Source organism: Meles meles, chromosome 9 (genome assembly GCF_922984935.1).
Source record: "Meles meles chromosome 9, mMelMel3.1 paternal haplotype, whole genome shotgun sequence".
Lineage (NCBI taxonomy): Eukaryota > Metazoa > Chordata > Mammalia > Carnivora > Mustelidae > Meles > Meles meles.
Window position 1 is genome coordinate 44,705,371 of NC_060074.1, and position 20,668 is coordinate 44,726,038.

The 20,668-nt window shown below is 52.5% G+C and overlaps 1 protein-coding gene across 6 annotated transcripts in view; it reads left to right on the forward strand.

Moving 5' to 3' along the window:
- Positions 1-497: 497 nt before the first annotated feature.
- The window catches only part of LOC123950712 (melanophilin-like), a 52,791-nt gene continuing 32,620 nt past the window's right edge, over positions 498-20,668 (forward strand). For all 6 annotated transcript variants that reach the window (XM_046019000.1, XM_046019001.1, XM_046019002.1 and 3 more), the window contains exons 1-2: positions 498-731; positions 7,500-7,629. In XM_046019000.1, the coding sequence (XP_045874956.1) occupies positions 7,520-7,629 (110 nt within the window). In that variant the 5' untranslated portion in view covers positions 498-731; positions 7,500-7,519. The remainder of the gene's footprint in view (positions 732-7,499; positions 7,630-20,668) is intronic.

A 20,668-nucleotide genomic window follows, 5' to 3' on the forward strand; every position in this document is an offset into this window, starting at 1 on the left:
TGCAGGGCGGCCAGAGGTACGGGACCTGCGCGACGAAGCCCGGGACACCAAGTCCCACTTACCACTTGGCATTCCCACTTATTAGTCGGTGGCTTGGGGTAAAGCTCTTTGCCGAGTCTCAGTTTCCCCATCGGTGAGGCCCGAGTAAACTGCCTTCCCCTGCAGAATTGGGTAGGAATTAAAAGAAGGGCCGCGCGCTCTGAGGGCGCGTTCAGCGACGGGTCCCCTGGCGCTGAAGGCGGGGCCAAGGCAGCAGCAGCACCCGGCGAAGTCGCCACAACTCCCGGGTGTGGGCTCAACCCCCCCCCCCCCGCTGCCACCTTTCTCCCAGAGGTTGGCTTGGGGCGCGGAGTCTGGCGTGCTCCCCGGCACCCGCGCCACCCGCGCCACTCGCGCTTGGGGCCTTTGCGCGCCACCCGGAGGCTCTCCCGGAGCTGGGCGGGGACGGGGAGGGCGGGGCTCGGCCCACGTGACCCGCCCGGTTGCACCCGGACCTAGCCCGAACCCCGCGGGCCGCGCAGATCAGGTGCTCAGCGCCCCGCGCCCTGCCTCGCCCCCCTGCGCCCTACCTGGCCCCGTGCTCCCCGCGCCCTGCCTGGCCCGGACCATCCTGCTTTGCCCCAGAGCGCCCAAACCCGACGCCCTGCCTGGTCGCCTTCCTTCCCTCGCCGGACTAGAAAGAGCAACCCCGGGGACAGGGACAGGGCCTGCCCGTCCCTAGAAAGCAGCTGGTGAGTGCAGTCAGAATGGGGAACGACAAGGCCAGTCCTGGTGGTGCCCAGGACTGGCGGCCCAGGCGTAGGGAGGGTCCGTGGTGCTGTGTGCGGCTCCCGGGTGTGAAAATGCCCCAGTGCGGGGATGGGGCTCCTAGGCCCTGGTCCAGGCTTTTGAGGAGGGCGCTCCCTTTCCACCAAACCCAGGCCTCACGGATACCCTGATCAGACTGCTGGGTTTTCAGGGAGCCCATTTTGGACAAAACAGTGCTTTCGATCAGAGCCTGCTACAGTCCGAGCGCGGACAGGGCTGAGGTTTTGGTCAATGGAGGGGACCCAAGGCTGGACTCTCAGGGGCCCAAGGCCTTCTGATGAAAGTCTTCTATCTCCACTGAGGGGTTGATTTTGGGCGAAAGAGCCCTGATGATGTTTTGCCACGGGAGGGGGTCCTGACCTTCCTCTGGCTTTCCAAAAGCCCCAGCTTTATTATAGTCATCTTTGTTTACAGAAAGCACTCCTCGCTTCAATCTCCGCATTCGCCTAGTTCCAGAGATGTGGGCCCCCCAGTGGATGATGGGCATGGCGTAGTGGACACGGGACCCAGGTCCTGGCCTGAGCTAATCCTCCCTTATAAATCCCCTATAGTTTCCCAGGCTTAGACACCTGTTCCCCACTAACCTTAACCCAGTATTGAAAACTATTTTCAGTTGAGTTGGGCATTTACTTTTTCTTTTAATGTGTGTTTTTTTTTTAAATCATATTTACGTATTTTTTTCTGAGAGGTCCGGATGGTAATGGGGGAGGTGTGGCCCACACGAGCCCATTATATGCCAAGGCAGGCACTGGCCATGGCTGGGAGGCCCGCAGAAAGGGCAAGGGCTTGCTGCCAGTGGGGAGCGTTGGATCCAGCTCGTTCACCTCTTTCCTGGACGTCCCTGATGCCACGTCATTGTTGGGCCACTCAGAGGACCCTAGCCAAGCCACAGCTTTCCTGGGCAAGAGCCCCATCCCCTTCCAAATCTCCAGGGCCTCCCCCACATCCAAAAAATAGGCACAGTGGTAGATGCTCTGGAGGATTGACTGAGGACAGTTCCAGGATCACGGAAAAGAAGTCAGTGGGTCTTACTAATTAAGGCATTAGAGACTGAGACATGAAAACCAGCTGAGTGGGTCTGCTAGAGGGCTTGGGGTGGTAAGGAGGTTTCAGAGCCCTGAAGGCTAACAGGAAAGGTGACTTCAGTGCCCTTGGATGACAACATGGTGCTTGCTTGTATGTGCGTGAGCCCACATGGTTGGGTCAGCCTTCTGGGGCTGACTATCTTATTTGCTTGAGAAGCAACCCCTGAGGAGAAGCTCTGCCCCTCCCCCCATCCTATAGCCTCCCCTTTCTCTAATATTCCGGCAGCTTGCAGGGCTGGAGAGGGCTGGAGCCCGACCCTGCCCATGACCCAGATGGGAAAGCTGAGATCCAGAGAGGCGGGAAGTTGTCCTAGGTCACAGGGCCAGCTGGTGCCTGCACCGGGATGGGACCCCAGCTCCTGACCCTCGGCCCTGTCCTCGCCCTGCAGCCTCACCCCTCACCCATTCTTGCTGCAGACACTAGGGCTGAAGCTTTAGCTGCACATGCAGAAGCTGCGTCTGTGTATAGAGATGACAAGCGTCACCAGCAACTGCCCAGAGACCTGAGAGAGCAAAGAGAAGGGACAGGTTGTCGGGGGGCGGGGACGGCAAGCTACAGAGACCTCCCCCAGTGCGGTTGCTGCTGGAGCAGCAGCACCTTGAGTGGGGCTCTGGGGAAGCTTCTGGGTGGAAATCTGCTCATTTTGCAGCTGACAAGGGCTGGGGCTTTGGTTGCTTCTAAAGAGCAGTAAGGCTTGGCCGCAGAAATAGCCACACCCACCAGCGCAGAGGGTGGCATTTGGGAAACAGCCAGCGAGGTCAACACCGAGGGCCCCACAGCTGGCACGTTTGCCTTCCCCTGGGAATGTGTCTGCACCTTTATCAGCAAGGACACCGCCGTGGCCTCGACTCTGAGTCAGAGAGCCTTCCTGCCTCCTTTGGGAGTTGGGCATTTCTTGACAAACTTGGACTTGTTTTCCAGCTTTATTTGCTCAGGCAGGTGACCGCTCATAAGCGCCATTGTTCCAAGGCTCAAAGGGCAGCTGACCCAGGAGGTTGGTCAAGTCAAATGTCCTGTAGGAGGAGCCCCCACTCACACTTCCCTTGAACTTGGCCAGGCTATGAATGCAATTCTTGAACAGAGAAAGAAACATGACGCACCATCGAAATTCAGTGGTCCGCATCTGGGATATATCCATGGTGGAAAACCCATTCCATGGTCTTTGCAACTCTTTTATCACCACGACACTCTTGCTTTTCTCCATTACAACTACAAAACCATTAGGGAGGGCTAACTGTCTCAGAGATTAAAAGGGTGATTAAATCTGAGCAGTGTAACGGGTGAAATTGAAAGCATTTCGCACAGGAACCTCATGACTTGGAGCCTGGCGGAGTCAGCCCTCCTGGCCACACATGCCCTGGGAGGTTCCCCTGGGTGGGGGCAGGGACAAAAGCAGCCCCTCTCCTGGGTGGTGGGTAGGTCCACGGGCTCTCTGCCCTCATGCTCCCCAGGACTGTTGTGGGTGGAGGGGTTCCAGGCGCAGATCGGGGTCTCAGGGAGCAAGTACAGTGTGTAGTGATGGGAGACAGATAATTAGCTGAAGGGCTGTCCCCTCCGTGAGCCCATTTGGTCCCACGGTGTGGCTGTGCCTCGCAGGGGGGTGTCCACAGCAGCGTATCAGCCTGAGGCAAGCCACAGGGGGTGCCAGCAATGTCTCCCCCAGGTGCCAGTGACTTTTGGTCTGTGCATTGTAAATGCTCAAGTCGAAAGTATTCTCCATGCAATTTAGGGTTACTTTCTAAAGATAGTGTTCAAAAAGCACTAAAAGCCTCCGCATGTCCTTAATTCACTAAGTGGGAAGACTCAGTCACGGTAGATGCAGACCTGGGTCACAGACCCTTGGCTCTCAGCCCCTGGCTGCGCCGGGAGCCTCCCCCGTCCATTCACCCTGGAGCATGGCACAGCCTCCTACAGGTGGATTGGAGCTTTGGAATCCCTCTTCCTTCCCTCCTCTCCCCGCACCCCTGGCTCCCCTGGAAGTTGGGTCGGAGCTCAACATAAGCACTAAGCTCAATTTTTCAGGTGATGTCCCACCGCATGGTGCTTGGTTTGGCTGGGTTAGATCCCTGTTTTTCATAATCTAGATCACGTCCATTCTGGCTTTTTAAACAGAGTATAGTGAACATAGATCACTTCCCATGATAACTTGGCGTCAAGATCAGAACTTCCAAGAGGGAGCTAAGCCACGGTGCCACCATTTCTGTAGAAGCAGGTGGGGCCACTTGTCGCTCTCAGCCTGCTGGTCTCCCCTGTGCATATGTCAGCCTGCTTCCGAGGGCTCACCCGCTCTTGGTGGGCACCCCTCCTCCAGAGGTGCCCAGACCTTCCAGGTCCAGCGTGCATCTGGTCCCCGGGGCCTTGGTGGTCTTTGCTACCCGAGCTGGGAAACCAAGAAGCCCTCCTTATGAGCAAGAAGCTCCCAAGAGAAAGAACAGTCTGGGGAGGGGGCCCCGGGGGAGGGGAGAGGAAGGATGTGGGAGGGGAGGGGGGCCATGTCCTCAGCGTCAGGGGACTGTTCTGGCGAGCTAGCGGCCTTCCCATCCATCCACTTACCAGCCACTGAGCATGCTCTTGGCTAATTAGGTTGCAGGGCGAGAAGAGTATTCTAGTTTGCTTTTGTTTTGCCTCCCTCCCCTGCCCCTCACTATCTAAGTTTCTTTTTTGTGTGTGTGATAATTTTTCTTTTTATTTTCTTATAAGTAATTTATTAAATGTAAGTCGATGTCTAAAAGCCACAGAGATTCTCGATAATTTGCATACATAAGCAATACTGTATATTAGACCGCAGTACCCAAAATATGAAAGGAGTCCATTTGCCCATCAACAGATAAATGACTAAAGAAGAAAAGGTGTCTATACCATTATATAAATCTATACAAATGTATAAATATATATGTATAGATAGATATATAAATTATATCTATACATGTGTATAGATATTTATATAGATAGACAATCTATAACATACGTTATATATACAGATATGTATAGATACATAGATATGTAATACATATTAGACATCAGATATAGGTATATAATATACTATCTAAGTTTCTTAAAGGAAGCCTGGAATTGTGTGTCTCTTCAGAGAAGAGACAGTGGTAGTTAGTCAGCTGACAGTCACAGCTCTCTCACCATGAATGTGCTTCTTAGGATACAATTTTTTTTTCTCAAAAATGGTTTGAGAAAAATGAATCAACCCCAGTCATCTATCAAGAAAGAACTTTTTTTTCCAGTTTTTCAAAAACCAGAAATCGTGTATTCTAGAACGGCAACAGGGAATTTTATTTTAACGCTATCTTGTCCAAAAGTCTGAATTCAGCTGTCGATGAAATAGTTTGAATGAGTCTGGCACATTGAGGCGACTTTGGAACGCATCATTCACAGTCAGCATGCTCAAAGGGGGAAATACTGAGGGTTTGGTACAAAAAAAAATGAAGAAATTATTTCTCACCAATTTAAGGCACAAGTTAGGGAATATTTTAGTTGAGGGCCATAGGAGCTCTGAGGAAATTTTTGTTTTAGATGGTATCTGGATGCTGCCCTGAAAAGGTCACTTTAAAAACTGACCCCTTGTGAAACACATCCGGGTCCTTCCCTGGCCCAGAGCAAGTTCTTTGATGTCTCCATGATGAATGTTCAAATGGTCAGCAGCGCTGGAAGAGAGCTGCTCCCCAGAATTCAGAAGCAAAATCAAGTTTTGAGTCAGCTTGAAGAATTCCCAGGGAGAGCAGACAGATGGGATCCCTTCTCTGATGTTCCTGAGAAATGGGTTTCGGTCCCCAGTGAAGACTTGTCGAAGTCACATGGAGATTCTCAAACTCTGTTCCCCCAGGCACAACTGTCACCCAACCCACGTCTTCCGCTGAGCCTTGGTGCCCAGAGAAGAGCTGACGTGAGTGTGGCAGCCTTGTCCTTGGGCCGAGGGGCAGCGTGCAGGGGGTCAGAGTGCTGGGAGCCCAGAACAGTGCCTGCTGTGTGCCAGACAAAGGACAAAGTCTGTCCCTCCTGGAGCTTGACAGGGACGGATGGGACAGCAGCAGTCACAGCAGAAAGTGCGAAGAAATGTTCAAAGGATGGGTATGATGGGGTGAGCAGGGTGGTCCCCTCTGGGAAGCTCCCCCGACCCTGCTTGCTCAAATTCCTGGATGAGGTCCTCCCTGGTGTGGTAATGCCTCAGTGTCGTGCGCCTCGTGATGGCAGCATTGGCATCTGTGAGGCCCGTGTGATTTCTCTGTGGGAAGAGCCAGCAGGAAGACCCGTCCGTCCCCGTTCTCTGCTCAGCGAACCCCTCAGTGTCCCTGTCCTGCTTCACTAGAGCTTTCCGGCTCAGAGGGGTCCCAGGACCAGCGACATCAGCCCACTCCAGTATGAACATGACCCCCAACCCCGGGAATCTCGTTAAAACACAAATTCTGAATCAAGAGGTCTGGCACAGGGCCTGAGAATCTGTCCACGAGGCACACTGTTGTTGTGTTTTGGGGTTTTTTTAAGATTTTATTTCTTTATTTGAGAGAGAGCCCAAGTAGGAGTGGCAGGGGGAGAAGGAGAAGCAGGATGCCTGCTGAGCAGGGATCCAGACACCGGGCTCCATCCCAGGACCCTGGGATGATGACGAAGGCAGACACGTAACTGACTGAGCCACCCAGGCGCCCCGTATGAGGCACTGTGAAGAGCATGCAGGGTTCTAAGGTTCTACTTATCTTGGCTTTTGGTGTTTGGGTTTTCCTTCCTTGCCCTTTTAGCATTGACTTGGATCTGGCTTATCGTCTACAAATAGGGCATAAAATGACCTGAAGTTTCCTTCCTGGCCAGCAGGTGACCTAGAATCATTGCGTCACACAGTGTTAAGGGCCTTTAATTCTGCTAAGCAGTTGAATGAAGTCAGGATCTTGGAGGGTGAGGCGGGGACGTCAGGACAGCCCGAGCTGCCGGTGAAGCCAGCGTGAGTCCGGGTTTTCAGCTCCCACAGCCAACCTCCCTCAGGTAGACCGAGCTCCTGCTGACCATGCTGCCCACGGGCTTGGTACCCCGTCATCGGCCTGCACTTCGACCTCACCATGGGAAGAACGCACATCCCCCTCCCCCACCCAGCAGACACAGTAACCTCACAGACGTCACACCAGGACCACCTTTCAGCAGGCCAGGGCGCTCACTGGCCGACTCCGCACCTTGACCAGGAGTGGGAGACACTGGGGAGACATTGTCTCTTTTCCATGGTGTTGCTCCCCGAGGAGTTCTAAGGCGGAAGCCGCATGGATGGAGCGCATCTCCAGCATTTCCCCAGCATTTCGGGGGTTCCCATGGCAGAGCATGGCCGGAGGGGCAGGAAAAGCGGGGTGCCCCTAGATACTGACATCACCAACGTTATGTCACAGCAGGACAGAGGGCCCCGTGGCTAAGTGTGTGAGTCCCAAGGGTGCAGGGATTTGACACATAAATATGACACCTTTAAACTACACAAATTGGCCTGTTGTAGAAAAGCATTCCGCCCGGTCCAGACAAACTGCCCAGAACTTGGCACATTCTGTTTTTCCTCTTACTTTGTGGCTTAGCTGCTGTCCACAGACTTCCGGGGTGACCACCGGTGATGCTGTCTTTTCCAGGTGTGACCCTGACAAGTAAGATGGGGCGAAAACTGGATCTTTCCAAGCTCACAGACGAAGAGGCCAAGCACGTCTGGGAAGTGGTTCAGAGGGACTTCGATCTGAGAAGAAAAGAAGAGGAAAGACTGGAGTAAGTGTGTGGGGCTGAGCCCCTCTCTCTGGCGTCCTCTGCGGGGGCCTCATGGGGTGCCCCAGAGTGGGCAGACAGCAGGAAGCACGGGTGTGGGACACGGGATGGGAAGCCGGCCGCTGGGAACCATCCCCCTTTCTGGGCTTGGCTTCCATCTAATTAAAACAAGGGGATCTGACTTTCTAGCCTGCATTTAGGTGTTCCTTAAATAGTCTTATTTCCTGTTGACCCAGCTTCAGGGTCACCTTGTCTCCTGAGCCTGATGCGTCGGTGGTGACAGAGCAAGCTAGAGGTGATAGAATAGGGAAACGCCCAGAAGGCTGGGATGGAATGGTTTTAGGACCAAGGCTAGCTTTGTCTGTCTTTCCAGAGTGCTGGGTGGCACCCATCCTCGAATGGGCAATCATGGGTGGAGCCAACACCCTCCGCCATTATTTACCCCCACCCCACCCCCAGCCTGGAACGCTTATCTGTGCCCTGTGCGCCTTTATGATCCTTTCTCAGTGTCCGCGGGGGCTGGTAGTCCTATGGAGGGGACACTGAAGCAAAGATTCAGGGAGGAGGGGGGCAGCGAAGCCAATGTCTGAAAGGGCACTCTGGGCAGAAGCAGAGAGCAGGTAGGAGAGGAGTGGGGTGCCAGCGTGTGGGGCCTGGCAGGTCTCTGGGGGACCCGGGGCCTTCCGAGCCCCAGCCGCCGTCAAGCAGGGGGCGGAGACCCAGCTTCTGCTCCGCTAGCCGTGGGCTCCCAAGGAGGGGTCAGGTGTTCTTTGAGGGCGGAGCCAGCTAGTCTGCCCACCGCATGCACAGGTGCCAAGGGCGACTCCAGGGTCCTGGCCTGAGTAGCTGGGAGGCTGGGTGGTCACGGCCTCCCCGGGGGACGGCAACGAGGAGCAGGTTGGGGGAACCAGGAAAGGGTTCAGACTCATTGCGGTTAGGTTTTCTGTGGGACCTCAGGTGGACAAGTGGATGCCGCGTGTGCTGGCTGGGAGCTCAGAAGGAATTACGGAGTTTTTAACCAATAGCTGATATTTGTCATCACTGTAAATTTAGTGGCTTATCAAGCACACATTTCTCCTGGTTCTGGAGGTCAGAGGTCTGATTATCAAGGTGCCAGCAGGCCTGTGTTCCTTCTGGAAGCTCCAGGGAGGAATCTTTGTCTTTGCCTTCCCCAGCATCCAGGGTACCTGCAGTCCCTGGCCCCTGCCCCAGCCTCTGTCCTCAGGGCGGTCAGCCTGGCACCCAAGCCCCACTCCACTTTACCCCTCCTTGTACCTCCGTGCCTTGTGAGGACTTGTGGTGACACTGGGCCCACCCAGAAAATCCAGAGGAACCTGCCACCTCAAGACCCTTGACTTCATCCCATCTGCACAATCCCCATATGCGCGGTCTCAGGAAGTAGGAATATAGACAGTTTTCATGTGGGAGAGCATTACTCGACTGACCCCAGGGTGTCATCACCAGGCAGGAGGAGGCCCCCCCACCCTGCAGGAGGGAGTCCAGAGAGAGAATGATGGGGCCCCCAAAGGGACAGAGAAGGACAAGCGGTGAGGGGAGCTCTGGGTCCCCACACAGAACAAAGTCCCTGACAATGGACCAGCCACTAAGGGAAACAAGCATGGTGACAGCGGGGAGGGGTCCTAACACCCCCGCACTAGACCTCACACTGGAGTCCATGGCAGGTCTGGACCTGACCCGACCTCCAAGTCCCACGCAGCGGCCAGAGCTGCCTGCCCTGCGCTCTGTCCCGTCTCCCTCTGCCTCTGATGACCCCGCTTCGCCACATGCTGAAGTCCCTCCCTCTCTTTCCCTTCTTCCTGTGAACACTGCAGCATCCTCTCACTCTTTCCGGAACAGCTCCCCCGCCCTGGCCATGACCACCAGGCCCTGCCGGGGGCCATGACACTCATGCCAGCAAAGCCAGCCTACCCCTCCCTCTTGACAGCACCCCCGTCCCCAGGGAAGGACCAGACCCTGCCTGCAGGTAGCCCAGCGGTTGTCCACGTGTATTTTAAGTGTAAATGGAAACACGGATAAATGTGAAGGAGGGGAACCCAGCTCTCAGGGAGCAGAGGGAGGACCCCCTAGGCCAGGTCACAAGAAGCAGCCTCTGTCCCAGAGACCCTTGAGCTGGGCTGCTCCTCCTTGGTGTAGACAGCTGAAGTGGGTCTCGCAGAAACCCCTGTGCTTATTGCATGAAGGTGAGTCCCTTCTGACATCCATCATTCCTCACTGTCATAGTCCTTGGGGCCGTTCACATTGCCAAGAGGAGCCAGGCCTAGCTGGCCTGTCGATGCTGTTGGAAACTGAAGGCTCCTACAGCAATGTGAACCATGATTCCCCCTGTCGTGGGTACAGCCTGTGGCCCAGGCCAGACCCCCAGCCCAGATATGGTCAGGGTGCCCCCCTCAGCAGTGCCTGATGCCGTCTGCTCAGAAAAGGACAGTTCTGGAAGTGGGAGGCAGGGGTGTGGGGGGATGGGCCCACTCTGCTGTGTCGACTGAGCCTGCCCTGCGCTTGGGGTGGGCTTGTCAAATGCTCCCTCCCAGACTGGAGGAGGCTGCCTGGAGGACATTAATGCCATGGAGTGTTGTCCCACCTCTGGAAATGTGAGCTGCCGAGAGGCCATGGTGGGGAAGGGCTGTGTCACAGTAACGTTGAGCCAAGGGCGGTGAAGCCCAGGGCCGTTACCGTGACCGGTTCCTGCGGCACAAACAGGGATGTAGCAGGTGATGCGTTTGGGAAGTAAAGAGTCATTCTGGGAGGGAGGAGGAAGGGAAGGGCTTTTATAGCTCTTACCATTTTTGATGGTTTCGTCTCTCGTTCACTGTGCTGTTAGTCAAATACGCAACACAAACCAAAGCCATCTCTGACCGTGAGGAACATTTGCTGCAGTGTCCCGCTGACCTGGGGCTGCCGCAGGACCCAGGCCTGTGGTCCCGAGGCACGGAGGTGGACACGATGAGCATCATGAGGCCAGGACACGTGGGTTCAATTTCAACCCAGACAGGCAGCTCTGCTGGGAATGGGCATGGCTCAACCAGCCTAAAAATAAAGACTCTGGGTTCCTGACACCAGAATTGGTTCGACAGAGCAGTTGGCTATCATGTCAGCACTCCAGTTCTTTGATCTGTGAACCAGCCAAGCAGAGAAATCGTGGTCCGGTGACCATGAGCTGGTGGCCGTGACAAACCGAGCACCTGGGGAATCACTCGGATGGGTTTCTGAAGTCTTTGCCGTCCTCCAGAAGGGATGCCAGATGGAAGGCTCGGCTCAAGGAACCAGCCACAGCCACTGATGGAACCGAGTGAATGGGAAACTGTGAAACCAAGAAACGCGTTCACTGAATGAGAAGAAATTTCCTATCCCGAAGACACATCAGGAGGACACACCGTATGGGCCTGCCTCGCCAGGAGCAAATTTCGCACGGAACCATTTGCTAAACAACCACTCATAGACCAATTGGAAAACAGACAACAACAGTATTTCTTTTAATTCTTACAAGTTAACAGAAATGTGTCTTAGGTGTATTTCTCCCCAGACACGGAAGCACGAGTCCACTGTAAAGGATCTTGGGACAGAGCCCGGGGAAAGAATCCAGCGCCTGCTGGATCAAGCTGTCGGAGCAACACGCCGTTGGGTCTCCTCTGTCAAAGCATGTGACAGATGAGCTGGCCCAGGTCACTGATACTTGGCCAGATAGACAACACCAATGCCACTCCTCCGAATCAACTGGAAGGAGTTTTCCTAGGGTCTAGCTCCTCTAGGAAGCAGACACATAGAGTGGCAGACACATAGAAAGCATCCCGAATGGGTGGCTTTCCTTGAGGGCTCTTTCGGAAAGTGGACAAGAAGGGAGGAAGCCATGCCATCTTTGATATAGCCCCAGGCACGTAGAAATCTCTCCCTGCGGTTGCTGTGTGGGACCAGGCACTTGGGAGTGGAGTGTTCACTGTACAAAGTGTCCTGTTATTCCTGGCTTCCCATCAGGACGTGATGCTGCCCTCCAAAGAATCCAAAATTCAAAGATAGACAAAATTAGGATGTTAACATCATTGGCATCTGTAAGGCAGTTTAGGGTAGATTTAACTTACTACCTGTTCCCTACCTTTGAGTCCTGAGTGGTGGGCTGTATAATGAGGACGTGTGTCTTGCTGTGGATGAACATCGAGCCTTAAGTTGGACAGACCCTTGTGTGAGAACACCGTCCTCTTTATGCTGAGTCTGCTACTTGGTGCAGGGCCTGGGCTGTGAGCCATCTCAGGTGCTAGGGAGACAAATATAGGATTATTTTGGGATATCTGGATGGCTCAGTGGGTTGAGCATCTGCCTTCAGCTCAGATCAGGATCCCAGTGTGTCCTGGGATCTGCCTTCATCTCTCCCTCTGCCCCTCCCCCTCTGTTCTCACATTCTTGCTCTCTCTTAAATAAATAAATATAATCTTTTTAAAAAACAGAATTATCTCAGTGCCACAGAAAAGTGTTTGGTAGCATGCTATGTCTGATAATTTTGTTAAATTAATAAAATAGAAATAAAAATACTTTCTTAACATGATGAAAGAGTCCCTCAAACAAGAGTCATCAGGATATATTAATGTTAGAAACAAGAGAAGGATTTCTATCATTGGCACTCATCACTGCTCATTTAGCCTTGTTCCTGATGTGCTGGCCAGTGTTGTTAGAGAAGATAACAAAATAAAGCGTGTGGACATGGAGATCCATAGCTATGACCTGCAGATATGAAAAACCAAGGTAGTTCTCTGTAAAACCAGGAAAAAAGAGAATTTTGTAGTCTGGCTAATTACAAGAGAATATTTAAAAAATCAGGGTCCCCTTCTTAGACATTGAAAATAATTGGTTGGAAGATACATAGAAAAAAATTCTATTTACAGTAAAAAGATGAGGTACCTAGAAATATACATATCAGCCATGTGCAGAAGCAGTATGAAGAATTACACAGAACATTATGGAGCAACATTCGAAAATGTGAAATAAATAGCAGGTGACACCACGTGCTCTAGAGAACACGAGCGTCTTACTGTGGGGGAAACAGTGAACCGTAACCCCGGTCACATTCCCAAGGCACTTTGGGGAACGTGAGAAAACGGTATGGAAAAGCAAAGATGTAAGATAAAGTAGTTTAAATAAAATTAATAAGAGGGGCTTTGTCCCTGGAGATAATTTATTTCAGTGCTACAGTAATCAAAATAAAGTGGTCCTTCTCGGATGTCACCAATGAAACAATATGGAAAGGTCTGAAATACAACAAAGTGTGTTTGACCATTTCTGCTACAACAAAGGTAACGTTTCACACCAGTAGGAAAGGATAGTCTGGGGACAGTTGACTACCAGCAGGAGTGAGGGTTAATCTCAGATTTTTAATTGAAATGTTAAAAACATGAGCCATGTAACTAGGAATATTCCTAGGAGAGAATATAGGTAAATACGTATAGAATTTTGCACAAAAGAACCTACAGATGGCAATGCAGGCGGAAATCACAACAGAAACAATCGATAAGTATTGACTAAATAAATGCGTACATACGAAATTTTGAAAAAAAAATTAATTTTTAAAAAGAAGAAACAATATAACAGAAATGGTGAGGATTCCTATCCTTGATATAAAAGGGGCTTCTTAAAATCAAAAAGATAAGTAAGTTTTCCAAATTTGTAAACCACCCAAAAACCCAATGAAATGGGGAAAAGATATGGACAGGAAATTCACCAAAGAAGAAATGCACATAGTCAAGAAAAAAATGAAGAAATAACTGAAAGAATCACAAAAGAAATACAAACTAATCAAAATATATCATTTTCACGTATTTCCAAAGATGAATGAGAATCCCAGTAGTCAGCCTGGCTGAAGAGTGAGGGTGAATGCAGGGCCTGACGCGAGGGATACGTTAGACCTTTGCAGAGGTCAGTCTGGCATAGCATAGCCAAAGCCCTACATGGGGGCTCGCCCTTTGAGCCAGCAAGCTCTTGGCTAAAAGTCATACCAAGGAGAGAAGCAAGAGAGGATATCCCTCACAGCAAGGATCATTAAGAGTGAAGAACTAGAAAGACCCCTATGTCCAAAATTACAAGTTTTCACCAAGTAACCAACTTTAACCATGAATTCAACAATGGAGCACCTGGAGCCCATTAGAAATAAAGCTGTAGCAATAAATCTTCATGACCAATTCACAAAGTACCAAGTGGAAAAAGCAGGTGGTGAAAATGTATGGGTTTATGGCATTTCACTTTTTAAAAAATGCATAGAAGCATCTACTAAGACCAGAGGCTCTGAGCTCATTGACCTTTTTCTTACTGTATTCCCCCACATTCACATCTGGGGGTCTTGTGCCTTCTGTTTCTTTGCTGATCTTCCTAGACCACCCAGTATTCAGGTTCAGAGGGTCGGGGACCCCACCTGAGCTCTGCTCTGTGCGCACCCATTCTCTGAGGGTGCACACCAGCACCATGGTTCTGATGCCCCCTGGACCCACGCTGCCCCCTCAACCCACACTGCCCCGTGGACCAAGGAACTGAGCTACGTCTCTCTCCAGAGTGGGGACCAGTTGCCACCTGCGCCTGTTAAGCCCTTGAGATGTGCCTGATGCACCTGGGGAACCAACTTTGTCTTTGTTTTTCTCATTGTAACTGGCTGAAATAACCCCGTGTGCTTTGTGGCTACCATATTGGATGTCGTGGGTCTAGACAGCAAATCCCAAATAATGACCTCAGCCAAGAACTGTCTTCTGAGCCTGTGAGGCATGTAGACAAATGGCTGCTGAGCCCCTCGGCTGGGTCTCACCAGCGTCTCTAACACAGCATGTCTAAGGCAGGTCTTGATTCCTCCAAGGTCTCCACTTCCCCGTTTTGCAATCAGCCTGGTTGCTGAGGTCAAGTGCCCAGGTATCATGGTCATTTCCACTCCGTCCTTCTCAGCCCACATTTCATGCCTTGATAAGCCCCGTTGAGCCAGCTGTGGCTCCCTGGCCACACAGAGCCACCCCAGTTCATTCCAGTCCATCTTTCTGCTGGACCTCTGCCCTCCACCTCCCTGCCCCATTGTCTTTCTCCCCATGGCCCTCAGGAGTCACCTTTCCTCCAGGTCTCCTCGTTGCACCTTCCTTCACATCACTCCCGTCCCTTCTCAGACATCACCGCCTTAGAGAAACCTCCCCAGACTGCTTTCTGAAATAGCCACCATTCTCCCGATACCATTTCTTTCTGCTTAGCCACGGGATCTCCCTCCGCAGCACTTAGGTCTGAATCTGTCTCCCCACCCATATCTAAGCCCAGTGAGGGCTCAGTTTGGTCCCTAGCGCCCAGCCCAGTGCCTGACCACAGAAAGACTCACGGCCGTCTTCAAATGTGCACAGATGGTGAATGGGCGCTTGGGGCTTTGACTGTGTTACATCATTTACTCCCTAGACAGGCTTGCCACTCTGCGGTTCTTATTAGCTGCGATTCCAGGACCGGACGCCGAGGGTGGGCCCGGCTGTGAAGAGTGTCCAGAACTGGTTAACTGTGAGACTGTGTGGGGGAGGGTTTTCTAAGTGTTCGACATTCATCCTTGTGACTCGGGTATTAAGAGGTCTTAGCTACAGAAAAGGTACACGTGATTTTTTAACGTCACATAAGTACAGACTAGCACTTCAGGAAACCTCCTTGCAGGGAACATGCACAGAAAGGCCCAACTCTTTGACTCCCTCCATCTGGGGAAGAGCCGGTGCCCAGGACACCTGCAGCCTTGCCCGACAGATGTGCGCAGCGGAGAGAAAAGGGAGCCTCCGTGTGGCATTCCAGAGCGTGTACTCACGGCCGGTGTGCAGGCTGCCCCCGGGATCCGGTGAGACCCTGAGTTTGCAGGCTGCTGGGCTGCACCCCCGTCTGTGGAGGTGGCCTCTCAGCGGCCTCTGTGCTGGAAAGGACTGGGTCATCGCAAAGCACAGGGAGAGCGGGAGCGCTCAGCCCAGGCAGTGACTCATGCCCCTGGGCGAGGACAGAGCTTACTGAAATAGCACACCCTGTTTTCAAGGGCACAGCCTGAAAATCAAATATTAGCCCTGCGAGCCTTCCCCAGAAAGGCAAACAGGTGGAACTATGGGTTCGCAATCTGCAAACAGATCCAGGCTCCTGAGACGCTCTCCGGAAGCTCTCCCAGCGTGAGACGTGGACAGACAAGGCTGGCCTTAGAAATGCTGCCCCCAAGGTTTGTGAGGTCCCCTTACATGGGGGACCGCCCTGGGCTTGGGAGGCGGGCTAAGCCTGAGAGCGCTGCCCAGACTCCTGCGAGACCACGGGCCTCTGGCTCTCGCAGCAGTAGACTGGTCAGACCTGTCCTGTTGGCACACGTCCTGTGGTCAGTCCCCTCCAAGGACTTCACAGAACATTAGTGAGTTTCTGTTTCCCGTCATTATCCTTCCTGGTAATTATTCACACACTCAGGACTGTGGATCCACACACTTGCTCTTCGACTGTCCTTACGCTAGGCTGTCCTCCTTCCATCGTGACTGACTGTCCTGCTGAGTTTGGGCTCTGTGCTTTCAATAACTTAGCATCCTGATTCTGGGACTCATCGGTCCCAGCACCGCATTCCTGGGCTCACACCTGGGAATCGTCACTCATCAGGAGCACATCTGCAAGTTATTTTCTCAGGAAGGGCACGGGCTGTGGAGTTGACATTCGGGAATCTCTCTGCTGGGAGTAAGGTGTCCGCTCGCCCACTCTCCCACTCTTCTGAAAACTCTGGCAGAATAACACGCCCCCAGAGACGCCCACCTCCCGACCCCTGGAATCTGTGACTGGGTCAGGTTATGTGGATGTGCCGGCAGGTGCAACGAAGGCTGCTAATCAGCCAGCCTGGACGTGGGGAGACGGTCCTGGGCCACCCGGCTGGGCTCAGGGTGATCACCAAGGTGATCAAAGGAAGGGGGGAGGCAGGACAGGGCTGGGAGGGGCACCCCACCGCCTAGGCTGGCTTTGAAGTGTAGAGGAAGGGGCCTCAGGCCAGTAATAACGCCTTCGGGATGCTGGAAAAGGTGAGAGAACAGATGCCACCCCAACCCCCACCCCGAACCTCCCGGAAGGAGCACAGTCCTGCCAACATCTTGATCGTGGCCCCGCGACAGCCACGTCAGATGTCTGACCTCCAGAGCCACTGGGTAAAAAGGCAGTGTTATTTTAAGTCATGAAATGTGTGGGCATTTGCCAGAGCAGCAACAGGAAACTGCCCCGTGGTCTCCAGCTTCCTCTCTCCACCTCACGGAGAAGCACCTGCCTGCCGACTCGTGCCTCCCCCAGAGCGAGCTGGCCGCGTCCTAACCGAGCCTTGCAGGTCATCCACCCACCCTGCGGTCTGCCAACTCCCGGTCTGAGGACCCAGCTCCTTTTCTTCTCCTGCTTGGAGAGTTTTCCTGTATTCCAGTGATCGCCGCTTCGGTGGCACAGTCAAAACTCACAACCAACTGAGCTGTGCGGAGAAGAGCTATTCGTTCGTTTCCCATCTGAGATTGTTCGTGGGTCCTCACGCCTGAGCAGAAGGAGCCTTCAGCTTCCTCTCTGGTGTCTGACACTCTGCTCTCTTCCTCTGACTCTTTATGGCTTTGTCTTATCTTTCTTTTTATCGTCCCCACACCCCCTGCTTTGGGTCCTCAGGGGGACAGAGCTGCTGGGGTCTTGTCTGTAAGCACTGCCCATGGGCTCCTTCCTGGTCCCTGAGACAGAGAGAAGGGTCAGGTCTGCTTCCAGAATGAGGACCTCGACTCATGAATCATCCTGGCTGGGCATTGGGGGGGTCTGGCACCCCCCACTGAGATTCCTGATCCCCGATGTCGGTCTCATGTGCTGTGGCTTCTCCCAAGCCCAAGACTGCCAGTCCCCAGGCTTCGCAGCACCTCGTGCTGTCCTCCAGGGACAGGGTCTAAAGATCACCTAATCCAAGAGCCAGAAGCAGAAGCTGTGGTCTGAGCTCATCCCTCTTTCAGTGGCTGTGGGGGGACACGGGTGCGTGGCCACTGTGTGCTCCTCCCTAGCTGATCCTAGAGGGTGCACCACGTACCCTGGGTCCTAGGCCGTCCCCAATACTCACACGTTTCCACCGGACTCCCCCTCCGGACTCCCAACCTAAGAGGGGGAGAGCAAGGACACGTGGGTCTGCCCTTTTCATTTGCCCCTAGCCCCTTCCACACCCAGTTGTGGCCAAGAGGGGACCTTGCTTCCCCTGTCCTTTCTTGAAAGGGCATTCCTTGCACCAGACCCATAATGTCCTGCAAGGCCACTAAGCCTGTCTTGAGGACAGCTGGCATCTCCCCTCTACTCTGGGCTCTGGATGTTGGCACCCCAGGGCAAGTTGGAAGTCCGCGGGCAGAGCACGGTGCTGTGGGTTTCTGATCCCAGGGTCACCCCTCTGCGGAGCTTCTGCTCCATCTGTCCCTGATTCCACTGCCTGTGCCCATCCCTTCAGGCCTCTGCTCTGCATCGGCGGCTGCAAACTTGCTCCAGAATCAGCTGTTCTCAAACATTTTGGACTCAGAGTCCCTCTACATTCTTAAATCATCGAGAACCCCAAGGGGCTTATGTTCAAATGGATTATATACGTCAATATTTATCCTATCAGAAATTAAAACCAGGCATTTTTAAAATATTCATGATCCATTGAAAAATAACAACAGTAAGCCCCTTACACACTAAATGTAAACAACATTTTTATGAAACATAACTTTTTCCAAAACAAATGAGAAGACAGGCATGTTCTGTGTTTTTGGAAATCTCTTCCATGTCTGGTATAATAGGAGATGGGTGAATTCTCATTTTGGCTTCTGTTTTGAATGCATTGGAATATGTTGTTTTGGCTGAAGAATTTGGGGAAATCTAGCCTCGTGTTGATATGTAGTTGGGAAAAAGGGGGTGGGTTTCAGGGGTCTTGCCAGATGATTACGGATGCTATGCTTTCATATTACCGGGGAACCCAGCAACTGGGGGTTTCTTAAAGTAGTTAGACAGTGGGATCTGAACACGTATCAGTGAACCAAACTCCATTGATCTTCCCTGCACTCAGATCGCATCTTATATCTATGTGAGGTTCTGTCACACCATAAACAGTTTCCAAATGGTGACACATTTCATCATATGCCGAAAAAATCACATTGATGACCGTCACCACGGATCTCATCAGCAGCCTCTAGGTGACGGACACTCAGGCTCATGGTAGCAGACATAAGTTTCCCAAGGTTCTTCTTCGTGCTCGAAAGCTTGAGTTTTGTCATAGGCCACAAATATCACCACTTGTTTTCCTCGCGGTGACGAGCTCACTGTGTTCATTTCTAGGAGAACGTCTGGCCAACACCCAAGTCAGAATAGTTTAGCTTCCTGTTGTGCTTTTAAGTAAAAATGATGCTTCGTGAAAAAGAATTCTAGTTCATGTTAGAACTCCAGCAGTTGGCTGCCTCCTTACGTCAAGACCTCGGTCATGCTTCAGGATGGAACAGAAATGCTTTCAGTGTGAGGTGCTCGTTTCTTCATGTGGGGTATTACAAAGACACAGATCAAGGGTCAAGGTTAATAAGATGAGTAACTTATTGTGGCATCAAGGACCTGCCTCTAATCAGGACATACTTCATCAAAGACATGCTCTTCTTTATCCTTGTGACAAATACCGCAGATTGTTGGTTCGGTTTGTGCCTCTGCTTTGACCCACGCTGAAGTCCTAGCTGTTCGGCCGCCATTGCTTCTCCGCCACCGGTGCAGGTGTCAAAGGCCAAACAAGAGAAGTGACATCTCGGGGCGCCTGGGTAGCTCAGTGCATTAAGCCTCTGCCTTCAGCTCAGGTCATGATCCCAGGGTCCTGGGATCAAGCCCCGCATCAGGCTCTCTGCTCAGCGGGGAGCCTGCTTCCCCCCTCGCTCTCTGCCTGCCTGCCTCTCTACCTGCTTATGATCTCTGTCAAATAAATAAATAAATAAATAAATAAATCTTTAAAAAAGAGAGAGAGAGAGAAGTAACATCTCAGCATTATTGTTAAAATAGTTTTGACCTTGTGGATCCCTTAAAAGGTCTTGAGAATCTCTAGAGGTCCCTGGACCACACCTTGGGAACCCCTGTTCTAAATTGTGGGACACAGTATGTACGGTGGTCTTTCCAAACCATCTTCCTCCCATGGTCAGTTTCCATCCCTTCCCATCTTTGTTTGAGCCGTCTTTCCTCCACCTCAGTGAGCATAGCCTGGGTCTTTCCATCTCAGCCTGGTTCCTTCTTTATTTCCTCCTCTCTCTGAATCGCAGGTAGCTCACAAGCACGCTCATTTCGAGTCTTCTTCCGGTTCTGGCAGTGGATCACATTCAGGGTTTTTTCTCCCTGGAGCTGACTTGAACTTAGAGCTGCATGTTGGTCTTTTGCCTGCCGATGCAGCCATCGTGGAGAGACATCTGGTCGACCCCATTTTGCAACAAGCAGAATGTGTGCATTATTCTGGTCCCCCCCTCACCTCCTCGCCATGCAACTCCAGATCGGGGTGATTGACCCTGGAATATGTCAGTGTCCAGCTACCACCCGCGCGGCTCTTATCTCAGAGGACTTCCGGTCCCGGGATGTGGTGTGTTCTGCTGGGCTGAGGGTGTGGTTCTGCCTAGATGCAGAATAAGGGCCACTCTGCTGGAAGAGAGGTGAAGGGTGGTCTCTAGATTTTCTGGCTGATCCAGATACTGTCAAAATGGAAATGGAGGCGGTCAAGAGACCCTCCCCACCGGGTTCCAGGTACCTGTGCTCCCAAGCTTGAAGCAAAGATGTCAGTGCAGCTTTCTCCGTGGATGACAGCCCTCCCCCTAGACTGTGGCCATCAGGAGGCCATGTTTGCTTGGTTTTCAAAGCTGAGGCTAGAGTTTCGTTTGCGGGACCTTCCAGAGTGTTTGAGCAACGAGTGGGGAGCGGGAAATCAGAGAAGTGCAGACAATGCCACTTAGAACTGGGAGTCCCGTCCCAGAGCTTCCTAGAAGAGCTCTGGGCTGTCCCCTTCAGAAACCACAGGCCCCAAGTTCCCACAAGACAGTGGCTCCCT